Below are 18,291 nucleotides of genomic sequence, written 5' to 3'. Positions count from 1 at the left end.
CGACGTTCTTTTTCATTTCGTTCCAAATTATCAATTTATTCAATTCAATATTTAAGAGTTTTCAGAGAATAACTTTGTTGATGTTTGGAATGTGAAAATTTTGACAACTTTCCAATATCATCTAGCCGACTAGATCGCTGTGAAAAAAATGTAACGCATTGAACGTCAGTTTGCCCAGAGGGTTACGACAAGCAAAATTTTGCTGAAGGGGCGATGTACCACGATGTACCGCGTAACGCAACCATAAATTAAATGCCAGTGCTCCCTCTGGATTACTCTGTGGTTATGCTATTCCTCTTACAAGCATTTAAAAAAAATATTTCAGAAATGCATTCTAACCAGTCGAGTGCATTGGGCCACGCCCATTTTTCTATTTTCAGCTTAGTTCCCTTTTTTTCTTCCAGTGCTCTTTTGGGTCTGCTTAGTGCTGCCAAAAATGATAAAATTTTAAGCGAACACTCACGAAAAGTAGCATTCATAGCGAAAGTTTCTTGGCAGCACTTGCTCACTCGAACATGCTCTGCACCAGCATGTTGTTGGTGTTGGTGGCCACCCTTTGTTCTTTATTTGCCTTCGCTTATCGCTCGGTTTTCTTCAGCCTTCGATTGGAACGGGTACTCAAAATTCAAACGTCAAAAGACTTAGCGCTTTTGTTTTTTTGATGGTGCTTGTTAATTATTTACATTTTTCGAGATTATTTTTCAAGTGAGTGACTAAGTAATAGTCAAAAGAACATGTTGCCGGTAGTTGGAAGCAATTTTATATCTTAAGCGCTTTAAAATCGTTAGCGCAAGTAAAAAGATATTGATGGCGACTTTCGTTAAGCAGTTAACCTCTGATCTTGCGTGTGGATGTGTGTGCCACCAAAATGATGAGAAATGGTCTCGCAAAATAGAAATTATGATCAAAAGGGCATTAAATTTGATCTTTTTGGCCAGTAAATGGCATAAATTTGCGTGCTTACTCGAGGCGGTGCTTTTGCTGGTAAGTTTATAGCCTAAATAGTATTTTTGAAGCTTAAATCGAGCATCAAACTCTCCATATGAAGAAGATAGGTGTTTGATTAGAAAGGGTATATTTCCCCTATGTGCAAAATCCTCATTCTGAGAAATTTCACGTCGAAGTTTGGTGCAACATTTTGAAATCCCATTTAAACACGGTTGAGTAATTTTCAATTCTATAAACGCCCAAATATACCTAGAATGATGCTTTTTAAGTGTACACCCTTACCAAAAATCATGATTTTTTGAGTTCCAAATCCCGCTTTTCATACGAATTTTTCAGTTCAACCTATATAACCATTTTTATGGTTGTAGTACCTGAACTCAAAAAATCGTATGAAAAGTGGGATTTGGAACTCAAAAAATCATGATTTTTGGTAAGGGTGTATTTAACAGGATTAATCAAAAGACGTGTTTAAACTGATTTCTGAAGCAATTTGTTTCATACGACCTATGAATGCACATTAGGACACGTTTTATAGGTAAAATTTTGCACATAGGACCTAAATGTAAATCCTGATTTAATAAAATAACAACTTTTTCTTTTTAAATAAATAAGATCACCAAATCCTCACGCAACGTGTAGGTAACGGCTGATTGATAGCATGAAATGTTTCAATACTTCCAGTGCGAAAGAGAGAAACCGTTAGGACAGAAAAACAACCAAACAGCGCTCTTGTCCACATCTGTCAGATAGGATGCTGACATATCAACCTATACGACAATGTAAACATTCTTTGCCTGGGTGCGGATAGAACTTTTAATATTTTCCAAGCTTTTGGATGTTTTTTATATTATTTTCTAAAGAAGTGCTAGATTCTTGTTGCAGACTGATTAATTAGAGTAAGTTTAATCATCTCAAGTAAAAATGTTTCCCCGAGTTCAATCTGTCATCCTTTTATAATTAATTATTATATATGCTTTTGGTTCTATCTTACGACAGTCGGCTAACTAAGCTTGAAACATTTAAATAAATTCAAGTCAAAACCAATAAACGGGAATCCTCTCAACAGTACCATTGCCTTGAGAATAATACATCAATCTTTAGCCATTATTTTTTTCGCTTCTGGGTCGCATTCGAGGGGGAACGACACTCCCGAGATGAGCTTGCGATTCAACTGCGATGACCTTCGATGAACGCAATCTGCCACGATTGCCAAGAATCAGCGCGATCTGGCACGATTGCATCGCGATGTACAAAAATCGCGCGATTTCAGCTGTCCACTGCTCACATTATGGCCTATCTACAATCACTTTACTTAGAATAGTTAAGTTGCGTAGAACAGATAAATTGCTTAGAAATAGTACGTAACTTACTGTCGTCATCTACAATCAACTTAGCAAACTTGCTGGGCTGTTATACGTTGCTATGCAGTTGTTTGTTTACCTTTGATATAGAAACGTCAACTTGCCGTAGGTTTTGAAATTTTCCAAACCATACGTCAAGTCACCAATTTGCTTACTTTATCATTGTGGAAGATCAGATTCCTTTGCATGGATTCAAATTCCTACGCTAAGTACAATTTTCTAAGTAAAGTGATTGTAGATAGGCCATATTATCTTCTATGATGATTACTGATCAAACACCCTATCCTGCTAATAACTTTTCAGGTTGCTTGCACTTGTTGGGTTTAGCAATCAATGGTGCTTTTCTTTTCAGCGCATTCAATTTTTTCAATTTTTGTTTTTATTAGAATATAGCAGTTATGTTCCAGGATGTCAAATTTGCAATTGGGTCCTAAAATGAAGCTTAGATTGCTGATATTTTTGTTTACAGCGATAAAGCTTATTTTTTTGAGTACAATGACCCTTTGTACGACCACAAAGAGTTTAAAATGGATTTTTAAATCAATTTTGAAAAATTAACCTCGCGGTCCTTCTTGACAGAAAAGCTCCTACTTGACAGCTCGTTCCAAGGGGACCATAGTTGATCCATCGAAAAATGTTGTCTTGTCAAATTTTTTTGATTAAAATGAAAAAAAAAATCAGACATGGTTTTTAATCGTGTTTTTTACCGTTGTACATAAAAATTGACACAGGGCTTTAGTACCCAATTCAGAGATTTCAGCGCATTCATACATGCTGTTGATAAGGGTTTGTTCAAATATTACGTCCAAAGATTTTTGGTATGTAGATGGCGCATCGAGTTTTTAGCTTTGGTTTTGAGGGCTTATTAAATAAATATTTTCAGAACAGAGCAGCTTGCAGAACAGAACATGGGCAGTTTAGGACAGTTGATCTGCACTGTAAAAAAAAAACGAAATTCGGTTGGCTATTCCGAATTTTGACAGCTGGTTTGTCCTACAGACGTTTTTGTTTCCAACTGGCACCACTTCCGTTTGACAGTTAACGTTTGACAGGTTGCCAAAAAAAAACTTTTCTCGCCCGCAGACGTGCGTGAGTTTTTCGACTGGTGATCCAGCTGCAATCCGTGTGTAATTTGGTGCCGTTTTTGACCTTTCAGGCCCTCCGAAAGCAAGCCCCCGCCAGCAACACCACCAGCAATGGCATCCGCAGTGTCCAAAACTCCGATGCTTCGTGCCGCAGCGGTAAGTTTGAGGGGTGGAAAACTCGCAGTCTTTTCTTTTTTGCAACCTCTTGGAGCAATGTCAAAATGTTACGTAAATATCGAGGGTTGTCTGGATGGGAGCTTAATTGGACCGTTTTTTGTTGCGGTGTTCCGCCTTGATTTTTGCAGGCTCGTGGCTTTGCCGCCCAGGCAAAGGCCGCTAGCGCCGGATGTGGTTCCAGCGAGCCCCAGTGCTCCAACCTGCCGAACAAGCTGTCCGTTGCTTCCGCTGAACCGAACGCTGCCGTCGCCCGGGTGTCCATTGTTTATCGGTGAGTTTGGGAGAGATTCTGGTATTGAATCACCTTGATTGATATTGTTTCGCTTTCAGCGCCGGATCCCGTAACGAGTCCGGTGACAACCTGGGAGCTTCCCATGTTCTGCGTGCCGCTTCCGGTCTATCCACCAAGACGGCGACGTCGTTCGGTATCGTGCGCAATCTGCAGCAGGTCGGTGGATCGTTGACCACCACGGCGGACCGTGAGACCGTCACGTACACCGTGGCCGTCACCAAGGATCATCTGGAGACGGGTCTGAAGTATTTGGAAGCTGCCGCCACCGGCCAGGTTTTCAAGCCGTGGGAGTTGGCCGATTTGACGGCTCTGATCAAGACCGACTTGTCGCGCGTTCCTCTGGAGGTTCGTGCCGTTGAGTCGCTGCACAAGGCCGCGTACCACTCTGGACTGGGCAACTCGGTGTTCTGCCCCAAGTACCAGGTCGGCAAGCACTCGTCCGAGACCATGCAGCATTACTTCGAGGCTAACTGCAGTGCCAGCCGTGCGGCCGTTGCTGCCGTTGGCGTTGACCATCAGCTGCTCGTTGGTTTTGCCCAGAGCCTGAACCTGGGCTCCGGAAAGGGTTCGGACAACAAGTCCTCGTTTAACAGCAGCGAAGTCCGCCACGAACGCGGAGGAAACCGTGCTGCTGTGGCCGTTGCCACCCAGGCTGCTGGTTGGGACAACCTGAAGGATTGCATGGCCTATATCGTTTTGCAACATGCCGCTGGAACTGGACCGGTTACGAAGCGAGGCGGTAACAACGGTGCCCTCACCAAGCAACTGTCCGGAGTCAACAGCAGCACCCTCTGCTCGACCTACTCCGACAACGGTCTGTTTGGATTCGTTGTGGCCGGTGACGCTAAGGCAGTTGGCAAGGCCGTCGAAGCCGGAGTTAAGGGACTCAAGTCGTTGAACGTGAGCGACGAAGATGTGGCCCGTGGTAAGGCCGCTACCCTTGGCTGGGTTGTAGACTACGTTGAAAATCACTCAACGCTGGCATTTGACCTCGGTGAGCAGGCCGCCTTGTTGGGACAAGTCTACAAGAAGGCCGATATGGTTGCAGCCATCAACGGAGTCAGCACCAGCGATGTCCAGTCGGTCGCCAGAAAGTTGGCCTCGGCTAAGCTGGCCGTCGGTGCCGTTGGTAACCTGAACAGCGTGCCGTACCTGTGCAACCTGAACTAAGGGGCGTTCGCGCGCGTGCTTGTGAAGGCAAAGTTTAGCTTATTATTGGAAATCCTCCCCCTCCCTATTCGATCCTTATAACAAACGATATCTAGAAGCCGTTGTATGACTACCGCTGTTCTACGCGCTTAGGCGCACACATGTAAAGGGATTGTACGAGAAATAAAATATCCACGGTAACCCTACAAATTTATTGATTTTATTAATCCGAAATTTCATTTAGTTAAATGGTATAACTAGAGTTTAAGAGTTCAATATTTATTCTGATTTTTATTTGAAATGGAATCACGACATAAGCTTTGATAAACGGCCAACTTTGTGTATTTTTTTTACCAAATGTCAATTTAAAGTAAACAATAAACTATGGGACCATCCATAAACCACGTGGACACTTTTTTGGGAATCTGTAAAAATTAAAAAAATAACAGATTTTAAAAATTTAACAAATTAAAAAAAATTAACAAAATTAAAAAATTTAATACATTTAATAAAATAACAAATTTTAAAAAATTCAAACAAAATAAAAAAAATATATTTTTTTAAATTTAACAAATTAAACAAATTTAAAAAATATAAAAAAATTAACAAATATAATAAAATAAAAATATAACATTTAAAAAAATTAAAAAGTTTAAAATAAAAAAAACGAAAATTGAAATTTAAAAATGTTTACAAAATTAAAAAAAAATAAAAAAAAATATAAAATTAACAATTTTACAAAATATACAAATTTTTACAAAATTTATAATTTTAAAAAATCGAAATAAAAAAATCTAAATATTTAAAAAAAATTAGAAAAAATGAAAACAATTAAAATATTTAGAAAAATTAAAATTAACAGAATTTAAAATACAAAATAATAAAAATTCAAATAAATTGGTTTAAATTTTTATCTAAAGATTAAAAAATATTAAAATGTGGAAAAATAAAAAAAAACCTCAGTTTATTTATTCTTTTTTATTTTATTTATTTATTTATTTATTTATTCATTTATTTATTTATTTTTTTTTTTTTTTTGGGAGGGTGGTCCAGCCGCACATCGTTGATATTGAAACTTCTAAACTGGGCCCTCGTCCTGTCACGTCCGTCAGTAGTCTTGTCGTACATTACAACTAGAATCAGATCTGCCAATGAATTAGTACACTTCGACCAAATAAACACTGACGCTGTATATCTAAAATCCTCTAAACTTAATGTTCAAAACTAAACGTACCTTTAACTTTTGCAGTGCTACTTCTATCTAAAAACAATAAAAATTTGTGAACTGATATACAAATAGGATAGAAATCGCGATTTGAAAAAGAAATGACCATTTACGTCAAAAGATCCGTAGTTCCTCGATTCGCAACAATGGTCAATACAACCATAATCCGAAAACCGTTAGTTCAACAGATCAACGAATTTTGTCCGATATCGTAACATTATTGATTGATCGAGACTCTATGGACAATTTGACATAAAAGAATGTCTAGTATTCTACAACAATCAAAGTTTATTGACAGCATTACTCTAACTTAACAATTGCAACTAAATTTATCATCAAATAGATTTGGAAAGCATACAGATTTATTTTAAATGCTAATGCTAAGAAACAAATCAATTGTACTATCCTGAAGTCCCACCTAAATCCCACATTGTGATAGTGAAAAAGTCACAGAAGCAGCGGTGTCTTGTGCAATTGTGATATTTTCACTATCGGAGAACTACCTAGTTCACGAAGACAGTCGACAGGTCGACGCTTAAGCCCTGGGGCTGCGGCAAAGCGAGTTCTCGTAGCATGAAATGGTGTCCATAGTGCTTATAAAAAAGAATGTTTACCCAAATTTTAACTAATGCACTAGGATCAAATCATGCCCCTTGACTTTACAAGGCCCAGGGATATAAATACACTTAGGCCGTTGCAAATATTTTCAATGTTTATGTGCCCCCCCCCCCCCTCCTTCAAAGTTGGCCTGAATAATCAGGGGGCAGAAAAAATATTTTTTCGAAAAACTTCAAAATTTTAATGAAAATCAAAGTTTAATCAACTGTAAACCACTTAAAATGCATTTTCCCGCGTTTATAATATTTAGCATGTTTGAACTCCTTTGAAAACATTTTAAATTTTCATGAAATGCCAATGTACAGTCCCACATAAAGTTTTTTTTTTTGCAAAAAAAAAATCCTTCGATACCTCGATATTTTCAAAACTAATGATTGGAAAGCCACTGTACGCCTGTAAAATGCATTTTAAAACACTTTTTTCATCCAAAAGTTGAAACCTTGGCTTGTAATTTAAATTTTGATATTTTTTTATTTTTTTGCCCTCCTCCCCCCTCCCCCCCTACTCCCCCCTGACTTTGATCAGAGCCGAGGGACATAAACTTCAAAAAAAATTTGCAACGGCCTTAAGTGCAAATAACTTTTGAGAGGGTTGTCAGGCCTTCGATGTTTTAAGCTCATTGGAAAGGTCTTTTAAATACCTTTCTAAAAATGTTTAACATGACGGGTTATCTTACATTTAACAAATTAAAAAAAAATAAAAATCAATAAAAAAATAAAAAAAATTCAAAATATTTAAAAAAAATAAAAAATTTAAAATATTTAAAAATTCAAAAGAATAAAAAAATCAAAAATTTAAATTATTAAAAAAATTGGAAAATTAAAAAAATCAAAGAAAAATAAAAATTTATTAAACAAATAAAAATCAAAACATTAAAAATAAGTTAATAATTTTAGTCTGAAGATTAAAAAATGAAGAATGAAAAAAATTAAAATAAAATAAAAAATTTAAAAAAGAATTAAAAATCCAAAATAAAATCTAGATTTTTACAAAAAATATTTAAAACTAAAAAAAAATTAAATAATTAAAAAATTGAAACATGAAAAAACTCGTAAAAAAGAGCATGGAATTAATTATAAAATTCAATAAGAGTCTTCTGAATTTTTCTTCAACAAATTAAAACAGATAAAAATTCGATCAATTTGATAAAAATAATTTTAAATTTCATAATTTTTGATCTTTTTAAATTTTGGTACTTCATGATTTTTGGATTTTGGAATTTCAGATTTTTTGATTTTGTTCATGTTTACTCTCACCAACCAGAGCAGACATGCAAAAATCTCCAAAACACGCATTCAACCCCCCCCCCCCTCTTCCCCTTCCCGCGGTGGGCTTGTTTCGATGGCAAATTTGCTACGGATGACGGAGTTTTTTCATGGTGGCAAATTTGATCTCGGCATCATAAGCCGGGTGCACATTTGATTTGCACCCCAGCGCTGCAGTTGCCCTAACTAAAAACTAAACTAAACTATTGGCACTACGCCCCCCGGGGCATGGCCTTCCTCTAACGTGGGATTTCTGCTCCAGCGCCTCTGACGAGACAGGAGAAACCGGGACCGACGTTTTTCTTCACCATCCGATAGAAGCTCAGTGGATAAGGCGGGAATCGAACCCGCGTCTCATAGCATCATCGGGATCGGCAGCCGAAGCCGCTACCCCTGCGCCACGAGACCCATCTTGCCCTAACACGATAGCCAAATAAAATTACAATTACAATTAAAACTACGAAAAAAAAATCAGTCACCAAATAACTTAGGTATGATTTTTTTTCAAGGCTTTCTCAAAAATAACTGTAAATTGCTGTGAAAGTAGTTAGTATAATAAGGTATTGTTTATATATTCTTGATATATGAAAATCAATTGCATCTTGTAACACTGATATCAACGTGGCTGTATGAAACATTCAAGATTACAGAGATTGACCATGTTATAAGTATTATAATAGTAATATTTGGGTGCACAATACAACTTTTCAGCTTTTCCATATAGGTATTGTTATCATAGATTAAAAGAACGGGCCTCAACCTCACTTACCCTTCATGCTTGCCTCTCCCTGGTCGTGTTTACGCAAAAACTCTCGCCTTGACTGGACCGCCAAAAGCATCGATCACATCGCCATCTCCTCTGTCGCCCGCCGCCTCCCTTTCGAGAGACCCCAGCACCATTAGCTAGGGAAGGATTGCCACAATTATGATGGCAGCAGCCAAAATGCCAATAATAGTCCAGTAGCCCCAGGTCGAATCTTGGACCGTAACAACCCCAATCTGGCGTGTTTCTCGATCGAGGCGGGCATCCGTTGTTTCCATTGTGGTGGCCAGATCATCCAGAATATCTACAATAAATGATTCGATTACTTATTGCAGGGAGAAACATCGCCTCGAACTCACCATTATGTCGATCGACTTCTCCGCCAATCCTCGAGGCCAATTCCTTCTGCCGGGAAATCACCTTCGAAAGTGCATCCAACCCTTCGTTCTGATCCTCCAGGATGCGTGTCTGTTGAGCGCGCAAATCGGCCACCGTGTAGCTCGATTCCGGCCTAATAAGTGCCGGATCATCGTCGTCGTCGTCGAACAGGCGCGAACTTCCGGAAGCAAACAGACTGGCCCTCTCAGCCGATGCCTCAACGGAACTAAACTGCCGCTGCAGTTGGACCAGTTTTGACTGCAAACCCTCAACCAGCCTCTGGCGTCGTTCTGCCTCGGCCGAGGTCAACGAGCTGGAGATGTAGCTTAGCTTTTTGTTAAGCTGTTCTAGTTCCGATCCGAACTGCTTCAACCGTACGCGCACCTGTCCGGAAATGGACGAATATTGGCGCGACAGTTGCCCTTCCCGGTTGCGGGCCACCAGCTGGGACTGAATTTCGTTGCTCAGGCGCTCGCATGCATCTAAATCACTTAGCCTAACGCGGGTCAAGTTCAATTATTGACAAGGGTCAGAAAAGGTTTCTTTGTCAATTGACTAGAAAGTTGAGAATGTCTTACCAGGGATCACCGTCGATGTTAATTAGCGCCATCCCAACGGTTTTGTGGAATCTGTTTTGCAGAAAATCACTGTATCTGGAAAACAAACAATGGTCACGGCCTCGGGGGAATGAGTAATCGATTTGAATTTTCTATCTTGTAAAACTGATAAGAACTTCGCAGCAGCAGAGAAACGGAAGATGTTTTGTTTTGGCACTTTGACTTTTGTTGTGACGGATGTTGAAATGAGTGCGTTCAATGATGACGTTGATGAACATTTTGAAAAAAGTTTTCGAGCTAAACATTTCATTATGAACAACTGAAAAATGTTGAAAAAAGAATCTGTCCGTAATTACTAATAATTTTTGGAAAAAATAGAGTAGGGTCCTGAAGCCCTATGTCAATTTTTATGTACAATGGTAAAAAAACCACGACTAAAAGGGGGGAGGGGGAGGGGTCTAAAAATCAATATTTTGTTTTTGCGTAACGTAATAAAAGAACGCTCACTGATCACTTTTTTTTCATTTCAATGCAAAAAAAAATACAAGACAACATTTTTTCGATGGATCCACTATTGTCTTTTGCAAGCAGAACATAACCAACTTTTCGGCACCCTCAGCAAACGTCAAATCACTACAAATTGCTGCCGGATCTTTTTTCCGGTTTTCTCCCGGAAAAGATCCGGCAGCAATTTTGTAAGGTTTGACCTAGGGGGTGTACAGAGTAAATAGAATTATTATTCGTTAATATATTGACGTTATTATTGATTTATTGGTCAATAAATCAACGAAAATTTTATGACCTACATTTGCACACCTTGATTTGACAGTTGACAGACAAAAACAACAACCCGGTCACGAAAATTTCTAGCAGAGCTGGTTCTGTAAGAATCCTGCTAGAATGATTCTAGCAGGCCTGCCAGAGCTCTGTTAGAATTTTGCTAGAAAATTCTGACAGCAAAATTTGTCAAAAATGACGTAATTTTCGCCGAACCGGTTTGTGGCGAATGTGATTACCGCCATCTTGTCAATTTTCTCTTTTATTACTGTTTGTTGGAGGAGAACGACGTATTTTTCTGCACCATCAATTTTGGTAAGTAAAAACAACCAGATCATGGAAAATCTATAATAAATAGCCTTCATCTTTCCATTACAACAGGAACTAGATAGAGGGAGTTCATATCCCAGATCGTAGGCCATGGTGGCCGGAAAAAATGTGGACGGCAACCCCCATCGATCGTTTCCAGAGAAATGTGCATATTAGTGATCATAAGTTTGTGTTTTTGTGTTTATAGTTGTTGCGAGTAACTTTTTTATTGAATAAATATATTATTTATTTTGTTTCACTTTGCTAGAAAAAAAATCTAGCAAACCTTCTGAATAAACTCATAAAAAACTTCCTTCTTGAAAAACTGTATCCGTTCAATTCTAGCAAAATTCTGGCAGGATTCTAGCAGAAAATTTGAGCCATTTCTTTCTAGCAAAATTCTTACAGAATTCTAGCATGCGGCCTGTCAGAATAGTTCTAGCAAAATTCTAGCAGGATTCTTACAGAACCGATTGATTTCGCCGGCTCCTGCTAGAACCGGTTATTGCATTTGAGCTAGAATTCTTTGAGAATTCTTGCTAAGTTCAGGCAGAATGATGGCACAGTTCTAGTAAGAATATTTTCGCTCTGCTAGAATTCTGTAAGAATCCTGTGAGAACGCCGTGACTGGGAACATATTTTTGGCGACAAAATTTTACTATCTAAAGAATACTGCTGGAAATTTTTGGAGAAAAAAGTCTGGTTTGGTCCTAGATTGGCCAAATCTGGGCACAGTAAGATCTAACTTCCGGCGCAATGAAGCATTTGCTATTGCACGGGTTTGACGGAGCTCAAAACAGATGCGAAAGAAGAAAATATACTTTTAAAAGCGTTTTCTCCGGTGCGGCTCGCTGAGGAGGAGGAGGAGGATTCTATATCAATGGTTGGAATAATTTTCCGCGCTTTCTCTTTAACAGTTTGAAACGGAGAGGTAGCAACTGCTCTGCCAACAACCATGACCATACTTATGTCCTTCCAATAGAGCTTTATGACGTTTCGCATACGCACACTAGCGCACCATCTGATTTTGCTGGCCGGACAAAATTTAACCTCAATCTTTTTCGTGTACGTACACGCAATACATGCGCACGTCGAAACCTCTATTGTTTCCTCTTACGTAGTGGAAGAAGTCCTGCTTCTTTGGTCTCGCTGCCGATTGTTTTCCTCCTATTTTTGCTTTTTACATGATTGAGGAAGCAACGGGACAAGACCTGGGTCACCGGAACATGGTCCCTTCCTTTCGCGTTTGCCACAGGAAACTTGTCCAGAATCTTCTTTCCCAATTCACCGCCCAGAGACGCTAAAACAACGCGAATAGATTGTGACAGGTGGACAGGATTAGCCATGTTCCATTTAGAAATTGGTTCTGAAAGTGCTTCATTGAGATTGTTGTCCAAAAAATGATCCCCTAGATGATCCCTTACTTTTGCCACATTGAATTAGGGATCTCGTATAATTCCGGCCACTGAAAATAATAAATTGAGCTCAAAAATATCTGTTCCAGAATCACCGCCGCCAAAATTCTTGCATCATATTTACGTTTGATTTGACATTTCATTTTTTCAATGTCAAAGGGATCAAGGATTCAGAGAACAAGGTAAGGTCGCGTTAATATATTGACGAAATATAAATAGATCAATAAACTATTTTCGTCGATTTTAAGTCTATTGACCAAGTTGTCCACCCCGTTTGTGGAGTGTACCAAAAAATGTAAACAAATCACTTAGTGCATCTGCCAATGGTCCCCTTGGAACGAGCTGTCAAGCACAAGGGGATTGTCGTCATGGCTTTATACAGCCTTGGTTGTGAACAATAATATCACAAATTAAAGCTTCATTTTAGGACCCAATTGTCACTCAGATATTTGGATCTGTCATGCGACAGTTTTCATTTCCATCATTTGCGCAAATCGTTTCAAGATGACGTAAATATGTGGCAAGATACAGATTTTCATGAACAAGAAACTGCAGATTCTCAGTCAACTCAATCGTATTTCTGAAACGGAATTCAATTCGAATCGTTTAAACGTTTAATTACGTAATTACGTATTCCGTTTTAAACGCAACAACCGGTCAAAACCAAATCAAAAAAATCAAACCATCCACATTAACGACCCCCGGGACTTTTGTGGTCTCTATTGTTTCTGAACCTAGGAGTCCGAAGACTTGAATGGGGAGAGCACCCAAACCTCTTTTTACTCCAAGGAACCTTCCACCCCAGTGTTTGAACTGACGACCTTTGGATTGCGAGTCCAACCGCCGCCAGCGATTCCATCGGAGTAGGCTAACAACCGGTACGTACACGGAATCGGTTGTTGCGTTTGAAACGGAAAACGTAAACTATTCGAATTGAATTCCGTTTCAGAATTCCGATTGAGTTAACTGGGTTATCTGTGTAAAACGAGGCAACCCTGCCCGCGAGTGCGTTCAATCCCACCCCACCCTAGCTGTCATCGTATCGCCCCTCTCGCTCTCTCCGCAGCACTTTGCTAAGGGAGCGTTCTTTTATTACGTAACGTGAAAAATCGGACTTTTAGACCCCCTCCCCCCCCTCGTAACAAAATTTCCATACAAATTTTAAAAATTTTGTATGGAGCGTAACACGGCCTCCGACCCCCCCTCCCCCCCTACTGCGTTACGTAATAAAAGAACGCTCCCTAAACTTCAAAAACGTTCAAGAAAAGCATCATTCGAGTTCGAGACGTCGTCATCGCAAGGTCCGTGTCACACTTCTTTGTCCGCGTACGTGTGCGTGTGCGTGTGTGTTTGTCCGTGTCCGCAAGGGAGGATTTTCTCGAAACGGGTCCAGTCCACTTCCGGGCGGAAGGATTTTCCAGGTGAAAATTGGTTGCACGGTGCACGGGAATCCGGTTCCGGTACGGGGGTGACCGTTGGCAGGAAGAACGGTGCGATTTTTGTGGCATTTTCGCTGGCAGCTGGTGAAAACAAGGTTCTTCTTTTTTTTCGTGCGAGGGAGGGTGGGTGGTGTGATGGAATGAGCAGAGGAAAAAAAGGGTTTCTGGCCATACGGAAGTGACCAAAGGGTGGAAAATTGCGTTCGATGGCAAAAAAAGTGAAAAGTTAGCAGGTTTTTAAAGCAAACTACTTGCATGTGTGTGCGCTGAAACAAGGTTGTGAAAGGTGTCCTTCATCGCCCACTTGGATCCTGTTTTCCTTCGGTGGGGGGGAATTATTTTTGACAGTAGCAGCAGCAGCTTTTCTGCAGCCAGGACCAATCAATAACACGCAAGGATAAGAAAGGTGTCACATCCTGTTTGGTTTGGGGCTTACAACCAGATGCCCTCCTAACGATAGAGACTGTCCCGTCCTTCAGCTTTAGCAAAATGGTAAGCTTATTTCCACTTTCAAATATTTGTACACTTAAAAACAGCCATTCTCTTTGTGCTAATTAAATCAATATTGATAATTTTGATAGCTACATACTAGATTTAGATAGGTAATTTTGACAAGTTGGCGGTAATAAAAATTGCATTTAATTATTGCAAAAGCGTTGCCTGAATTATGAAAAAAAGTTGCGTTATGACCAAGAGAAACAGTGTTGAGAAAATTAAAGATTTTCTAAGTAATTTATTATTGCTTTTTTAATAATCTTTAATTGATAAATTTGTCCATTTATTTTATAAACTATTTCTATACTAAAGTTCCAAACTAAATAATAATAATGTAATATTCTTGATAGCATATTTAAGTTCAACAAAGCTATAATCAAAGTAAAGATGACATTCCCTAAATCGGCGCCAATGAACACCATCAAGGCAGCAGAGTTTAAGCTTACATTAAGCGTTGAGCAAGTGCTATGCTAAGCTAGTTCATCGTGAAGTCGTAACCGAGTCTAGGTATAAACTCGCACACTAGAAAAAACAAAACTAGAGAGCGCGTTTGTTACAAGCAAGAAAAGCAAGAGTAATTGCTGCTACAAACTGTAGAGAGCGACTACGGCCGAAACCAGTCCACTGCAGCAGCAGCAGCAGTACTAGTTGTGTAGTAGATGCTATAGTAGGGAAAATGTGTGTCAGATCGCATCATCTACAGCCGTGGTGGCGTGTCGGTAACTATGCTCGGTTGGCATTTAGTAGAAACCACTTTGGCGACTCTCGCGCTGGATTCGACGCGGAAAGTTGATCCCACCCGAAATTTCACCACTTTGAAAGGGTGACATTGACCGCCGCTGCTCCGCCCCATCATCAGATGAACTTTCATTTTTGCGGCCTCCAAAATACTGGTTCCAGTGAGAAGCAACAAAACAAAGTTGCTCGAGTCACTCGCTAGGGGACAGGTCTGAGTCACACAGGCAGATGTGTTCGCGATAAACTTGCGCTGTGGAAAGTGACGCACTTTGCCAGGTGATTTGCAATACCTTTACAATAAATCTAGGTTGAGGCTGTGTGTCCACAATGAAACGAATGTAGTTTAAAATATAGTTTGTAACAAGACAGAGATGCTTCTATCTTACCAAGAGTAGTACAGCATACAGCTCAGATAACACCAATAATTATCAGCTGACAAACACTTAACCGGATTGGGAAGGTTTGGTCCTCAAAGAGGAACACCTTATCAGTTGGTAGATTCCTTGTCGATGTCTGTGCCCAAGTATTTCCCGATAACAACCCAAACCCTTCTTATCAGAAGCAGCTTGATTATGCGTTTTGCCAATCGATGAGCGAGCCAAGTATATTGTTTCCATCATGTTAATTGACCTCAAATTAAGAATAGCTATAAAATAAAGCGCACGATCAGTCGCATGCTTTAATTACAACATTGCTCACAACAGTCACCAAGAGTAAAGTAGAAGAAGTGTAAAAATAAAACATATAAAAATCATCCACCAACGGAGGTTGCGCGAATTTTGGCCATCGAAGCGTAATGATGGAGTTGCTCGCCATGATGATGAGAGCCGAGCCGAGCGAGTGTGAATGTTGCTGTTTTTATTCAGTTTATTGAAATGTGTTTTCGTTTGACCAGTTGGTGGAACGGCGAAATGGTTTTGTAACAGTTTTCAATGGTCATGCACATTTTTTCGCCTTTTTCCCCTCTCGAACTCGCGTGTGAATGACTCTTGCAAGAGAACTCATGAATTTGTTTGAATAGGTTAAAATTAAAGCAACTGAGAGGTGTTTCGATGTGAGCTTTTGTTTTCCAACATGAACAGCTTTGCCGAAGAGTTATTGGTGGTTAGTGATGCAAGATCACTCAACAGACCAAGTTCTTTAGAACCCAACCCTGTCTTTAAATCGAATAAACCTGTATTTCGCCGAATATTAATTTTTCAGTGTACTGAGTATACTGAGGAGTAATTTGACAGTTAATTATTTCAAATTTTGCGGCATTTCGCGGTATTTACCGAAAATTCACGGATTACGCGGCTTCCGTAAAATCGCGAAAAATCACTAGCCCTAATTATTTTCTTACAATTTATTCATCAATAATTCTCTGACATTTCCATACAAGTAAAAGAACGAAAACTGCACTGTTTTTTTATTTATCAATAAAATATTCCTGATTGATATCCTTGGGCAAGAGTAAGGACCTCGACGCCGTTAGCAATGTTGGCTTTGAAATAAAATTTCGTGATAATATCACTTCCCCCCAGCCAACATTTTTGCCATGCGAAGCGGGCCTCGACGCTGTGTCTAGGTTTAATTCCTAGCTAGGAGCCATCAGTGTCTTAAGAGGTGGTCCCAAGGCCGAGTAGGAGTTCATGAAGCAAATTAGTCGTCTCCCACCCCTTTTTAAATTGAAAAATGAACTCTGAAACCAGCGCTTACTCACAACAGAAACAGAGGCCTCTTCTAGGCATTGTAGGATAGAATAGATTTTGAAATTTATTTAAAAAAAATTATTATTACGTAGCATTTTGATGTGTCAAAATTTCCATAGAGTCTCGGTCAATCAATAGTGCGATGATATCGGACAAAATTCGTTAATCTGTTGAACTAACGGTTTTCGGATTATGGTTGTATCGACCATTGTTGCGAATCGAGGGTCTATAGGTCCAGTATACTGGAGCCTTGATGATCAAATGGAGCCTAACATTTCAAAAGGGCGCATGAGTTTTGTGAACAGGAGTGTGTCTCCTTCACTCAAATGACAGTTTACATAAGGTATAATAGAGATGCACTCTTGTTTGCAAAGCTCTATGCCCTAATGAAATGAATGGCATGAAATAGTCGTCTTAATTACTAGTGTTCAACTTATGAACTGTTCATTTATGTTTATTGGTTTTGGAAGCGGCAAGACTGGTTTAAAAACAAGATCCTTTACCTTATTTGGCGTTATAATAAAACATTCGGGGATTTGAGATTAAATTTACTTTCAGACAGTTTAGTTTAGGTTGTTGATTAAAGTTAGATAGTTTTCCGTCGATGAATAATTGGACTGAAATGATTAGTTGATTTGAACGAAGTGTAACATTTCATTGGCAGATCTGTTTCTAGTTGTAATGTACGACAAGACTATTGACGGACGTGACAGGTCGGCAGTTAGTTTTCATCTTTTTTTCTCTAGTATTTTTTATTTCCTTTAAATTTGGAATACATCATAGGTTTCTTTTGTATAGATCTCCGATTAGTTACATTTTCTTATTTAATTAACTAATAATTTAATTTATTCCGGGCCTTCTTACTTTGAATCACAATTTCAGATTTTCTTTATTCAGTGTTAAACTTAGATTAACGTAACTGCTCAACTTCCCACCATTGAAAAAACGGCTAATATCCACTTTTGGCAAAAACGAGATATGGTAGGTGGTAGAGGACGTTCCAACGCATCTTCTGGAACTTGAATTTTACTGAAATAGTGTCTAGACTTGGCTGCCGATGCGAAAAACCAAACGGCTAATATGCCACTCTTATGGGAAATTACCTTGACGGAGATTTTGTGTCAAACACTAAAACGCGTTTTTCTCGGAATACTTGATTTGACATAATAGCCGAATTTTCAATTATGGGCAGTCAAGTCATCCAAGTTCTTACTACTCACACCAACACTAATTTTCTTTCACCTCCCCCCTCCCGATCCCCTATATCTTCCGGTGGTGTTCATTTGGTATGCAATACTAGTTCGGCCACTACCCTTTTTTCCACAAGAAACCGGACTTGGACTGACTTGAGGCCGCGTCCCCCACCTTGCTCCGTAAAACGAAAACGAAAACGAATAAAATATTCCTGATTGATCTATTTTAAAACATTTAATTTAAAAACTACAAAGAGTACCGTTTGCTGTCAGGGATTTCCAGAACGAACATTGTTCAAATTCAAACACATATTTCTGTGAATGATAAAAATAAATATAAATTTAAAGGTTGTCTCCTGCTCCTCACCCCTAATAATTTTTTGATTTTCATCAAATAATTTCCACGAAATCCTAAT

At 39.2% G+C, this 18,291-nt stretch overlaps 3 protein-coding genes across 6 annotated transcripts in view; 2 read left to right on the top strand and 1 right to left on the bottom strand.

Annotated features, from left to right (window-relative positions):
* Positions 1-3,330: 3,330 nt before the first annotated feature.
* LOC6044663 (cytochrome b-c1 complex subunit 2, mitochondrial) lies at positions 3,331-5,222 on the top strand. 2 transcript variants are annotated; one of them, XM_038259330.1, is made up of 4 exons: positions 3,331-3,398; positions 3,466-3,550; positions 3,700-3,842; positions 3,902-5,222. In XM_038259330.1, the coding sequence occupies exons 2-4, from the start codon at positions 3,506-3,508 to the stop codon at positions 5,031-5,033; spliced, it is 1,320 nt and encodes a 439-aa protein (XP_038115258.1). In that variant the 5' UTR covers positions 3,331-3,398; positions 3,466-3,505; the 3' UTR covers positions 5,034-5,222. The 2 variants fall into 2 exon arrangements, with proteins under 2 accessions (XP_038115258.1, XP_001862142.1); XM_001862107.2 differs by having other exon boundaries at positions 3,368-3,550.
* A 3,442-nt stretch (positions 5,223-8,664) lies between these two features.
* Positions 8,665-10,053, bottom strand: LOC6044662 (syntaxin-8). Its single transcript, XM_001862106.2, has 3 exons — positions 9,840-10,053; positions 9,243-9,757; positions 8,665-9,187 (listed from the first exon to the last, which is right to left on the bottom strand). The coding sequence occupies exons 1-3, from the start codon at positions 9,869-9,871 to the stop codon at positions 9,024-9,026; spliced, it is 711 nt and encodes a 236-aa protein (XP_001862141.1). The 5' UTR covers positions 9,872-10,053; the 3' UTR covers positions 8,665-9,023.
* Positions 10,054-13,579: 3,526 nt separating this feature from the next.
* Positions 13,580-18,291, top strand: part of LOC6044660 (transmembrane protein 184B) — a 57,016-nt gene continuing 52,304 nt past the window's right edge. For 2 of the 3 annotated variants that reach the window (XM_038262053.1, XM_038262054.1), the window contains exon 1: positions 13,580-13,740. The gene's annotated coding sequence lies outside the window, so the exon portion shown is untranslated. The remainder of the gene's footprint in view (positions 13,741-18,291) is intronic. The other variant, XM_038262055.1, reaches the window with a different exon arrangement.

The sequence above is a fragment of the Culex quinquefasciatus genome, chromosome 3 (genome assembly GCF_015732765.1).
Source record: "Culex quinquefasciatus strain JHB chromosome 3, VPISU_Cqui_1.0_pri_paternal, whole genome shotgun sequence".
Taxonomy (NCBI): domain Eukaryota; kingdom Metazoa; phylum Arthropoda; class Insecta; order Diptera; family Culicidae; genus Culex; species Culex quinquefasciatus.
The sequence above is the reverse complement of the archived record's forward strand: the minus strand, read 5'-3'. Positions and strand labels throughout refer to the sequence as shown.

What these genes read in the sequence shown, in the direction of transcription:
- LOC6044662 (XM_001862106.2), bottom strand. Translation starts at nt 9,871, where the DNA reads ATGGCGCTAATTAACATCGACGGTGATCCCTG. An exon ending in AACATCGACGGTGATCCCTG is followed by an intron (nt 9,758 to 9,839) that starts GTAAGACATTCT and finishes GACCCGCGTTAG; the next exon opens with GCTAAGTGATTTAGATGCAT. An exon ending in AGAAGTCGATCGACATAATG is followed by an intron (nt 9,188 to 9,242) that starts GTGAGTTCGAGG and finishes CATTTATTGTAG; the next exon opens with ATATTCTGGATGATCTGGCC.
- LOC6044663 (XM_038259330.1), top strand. Translation starts at nt 3,506, where the DNA reads ATGGCATCCGCAGTGTCCAAAACTCCGATGCTTCGTGCCGCAGCG. An exon ending in CGATGCTTCGTGCCGCAGCG is followed by an intron (nt 3,551 to 3,699) that starts GTAAGTTTGAGG and finishes TGATTTTTGCAG; the next exon opens with GCTCGTGGCTTTGCCGCCCA. An exon ending in CGGGTGTCCATTGTTTATCG is followed by an intron (nt 3,843 to 3,901) that starts GTGAGTTTGGGA and finishes TTTCGCTTTCAG; the next exon opens with CGCCGGATCCCGTAACGAGT.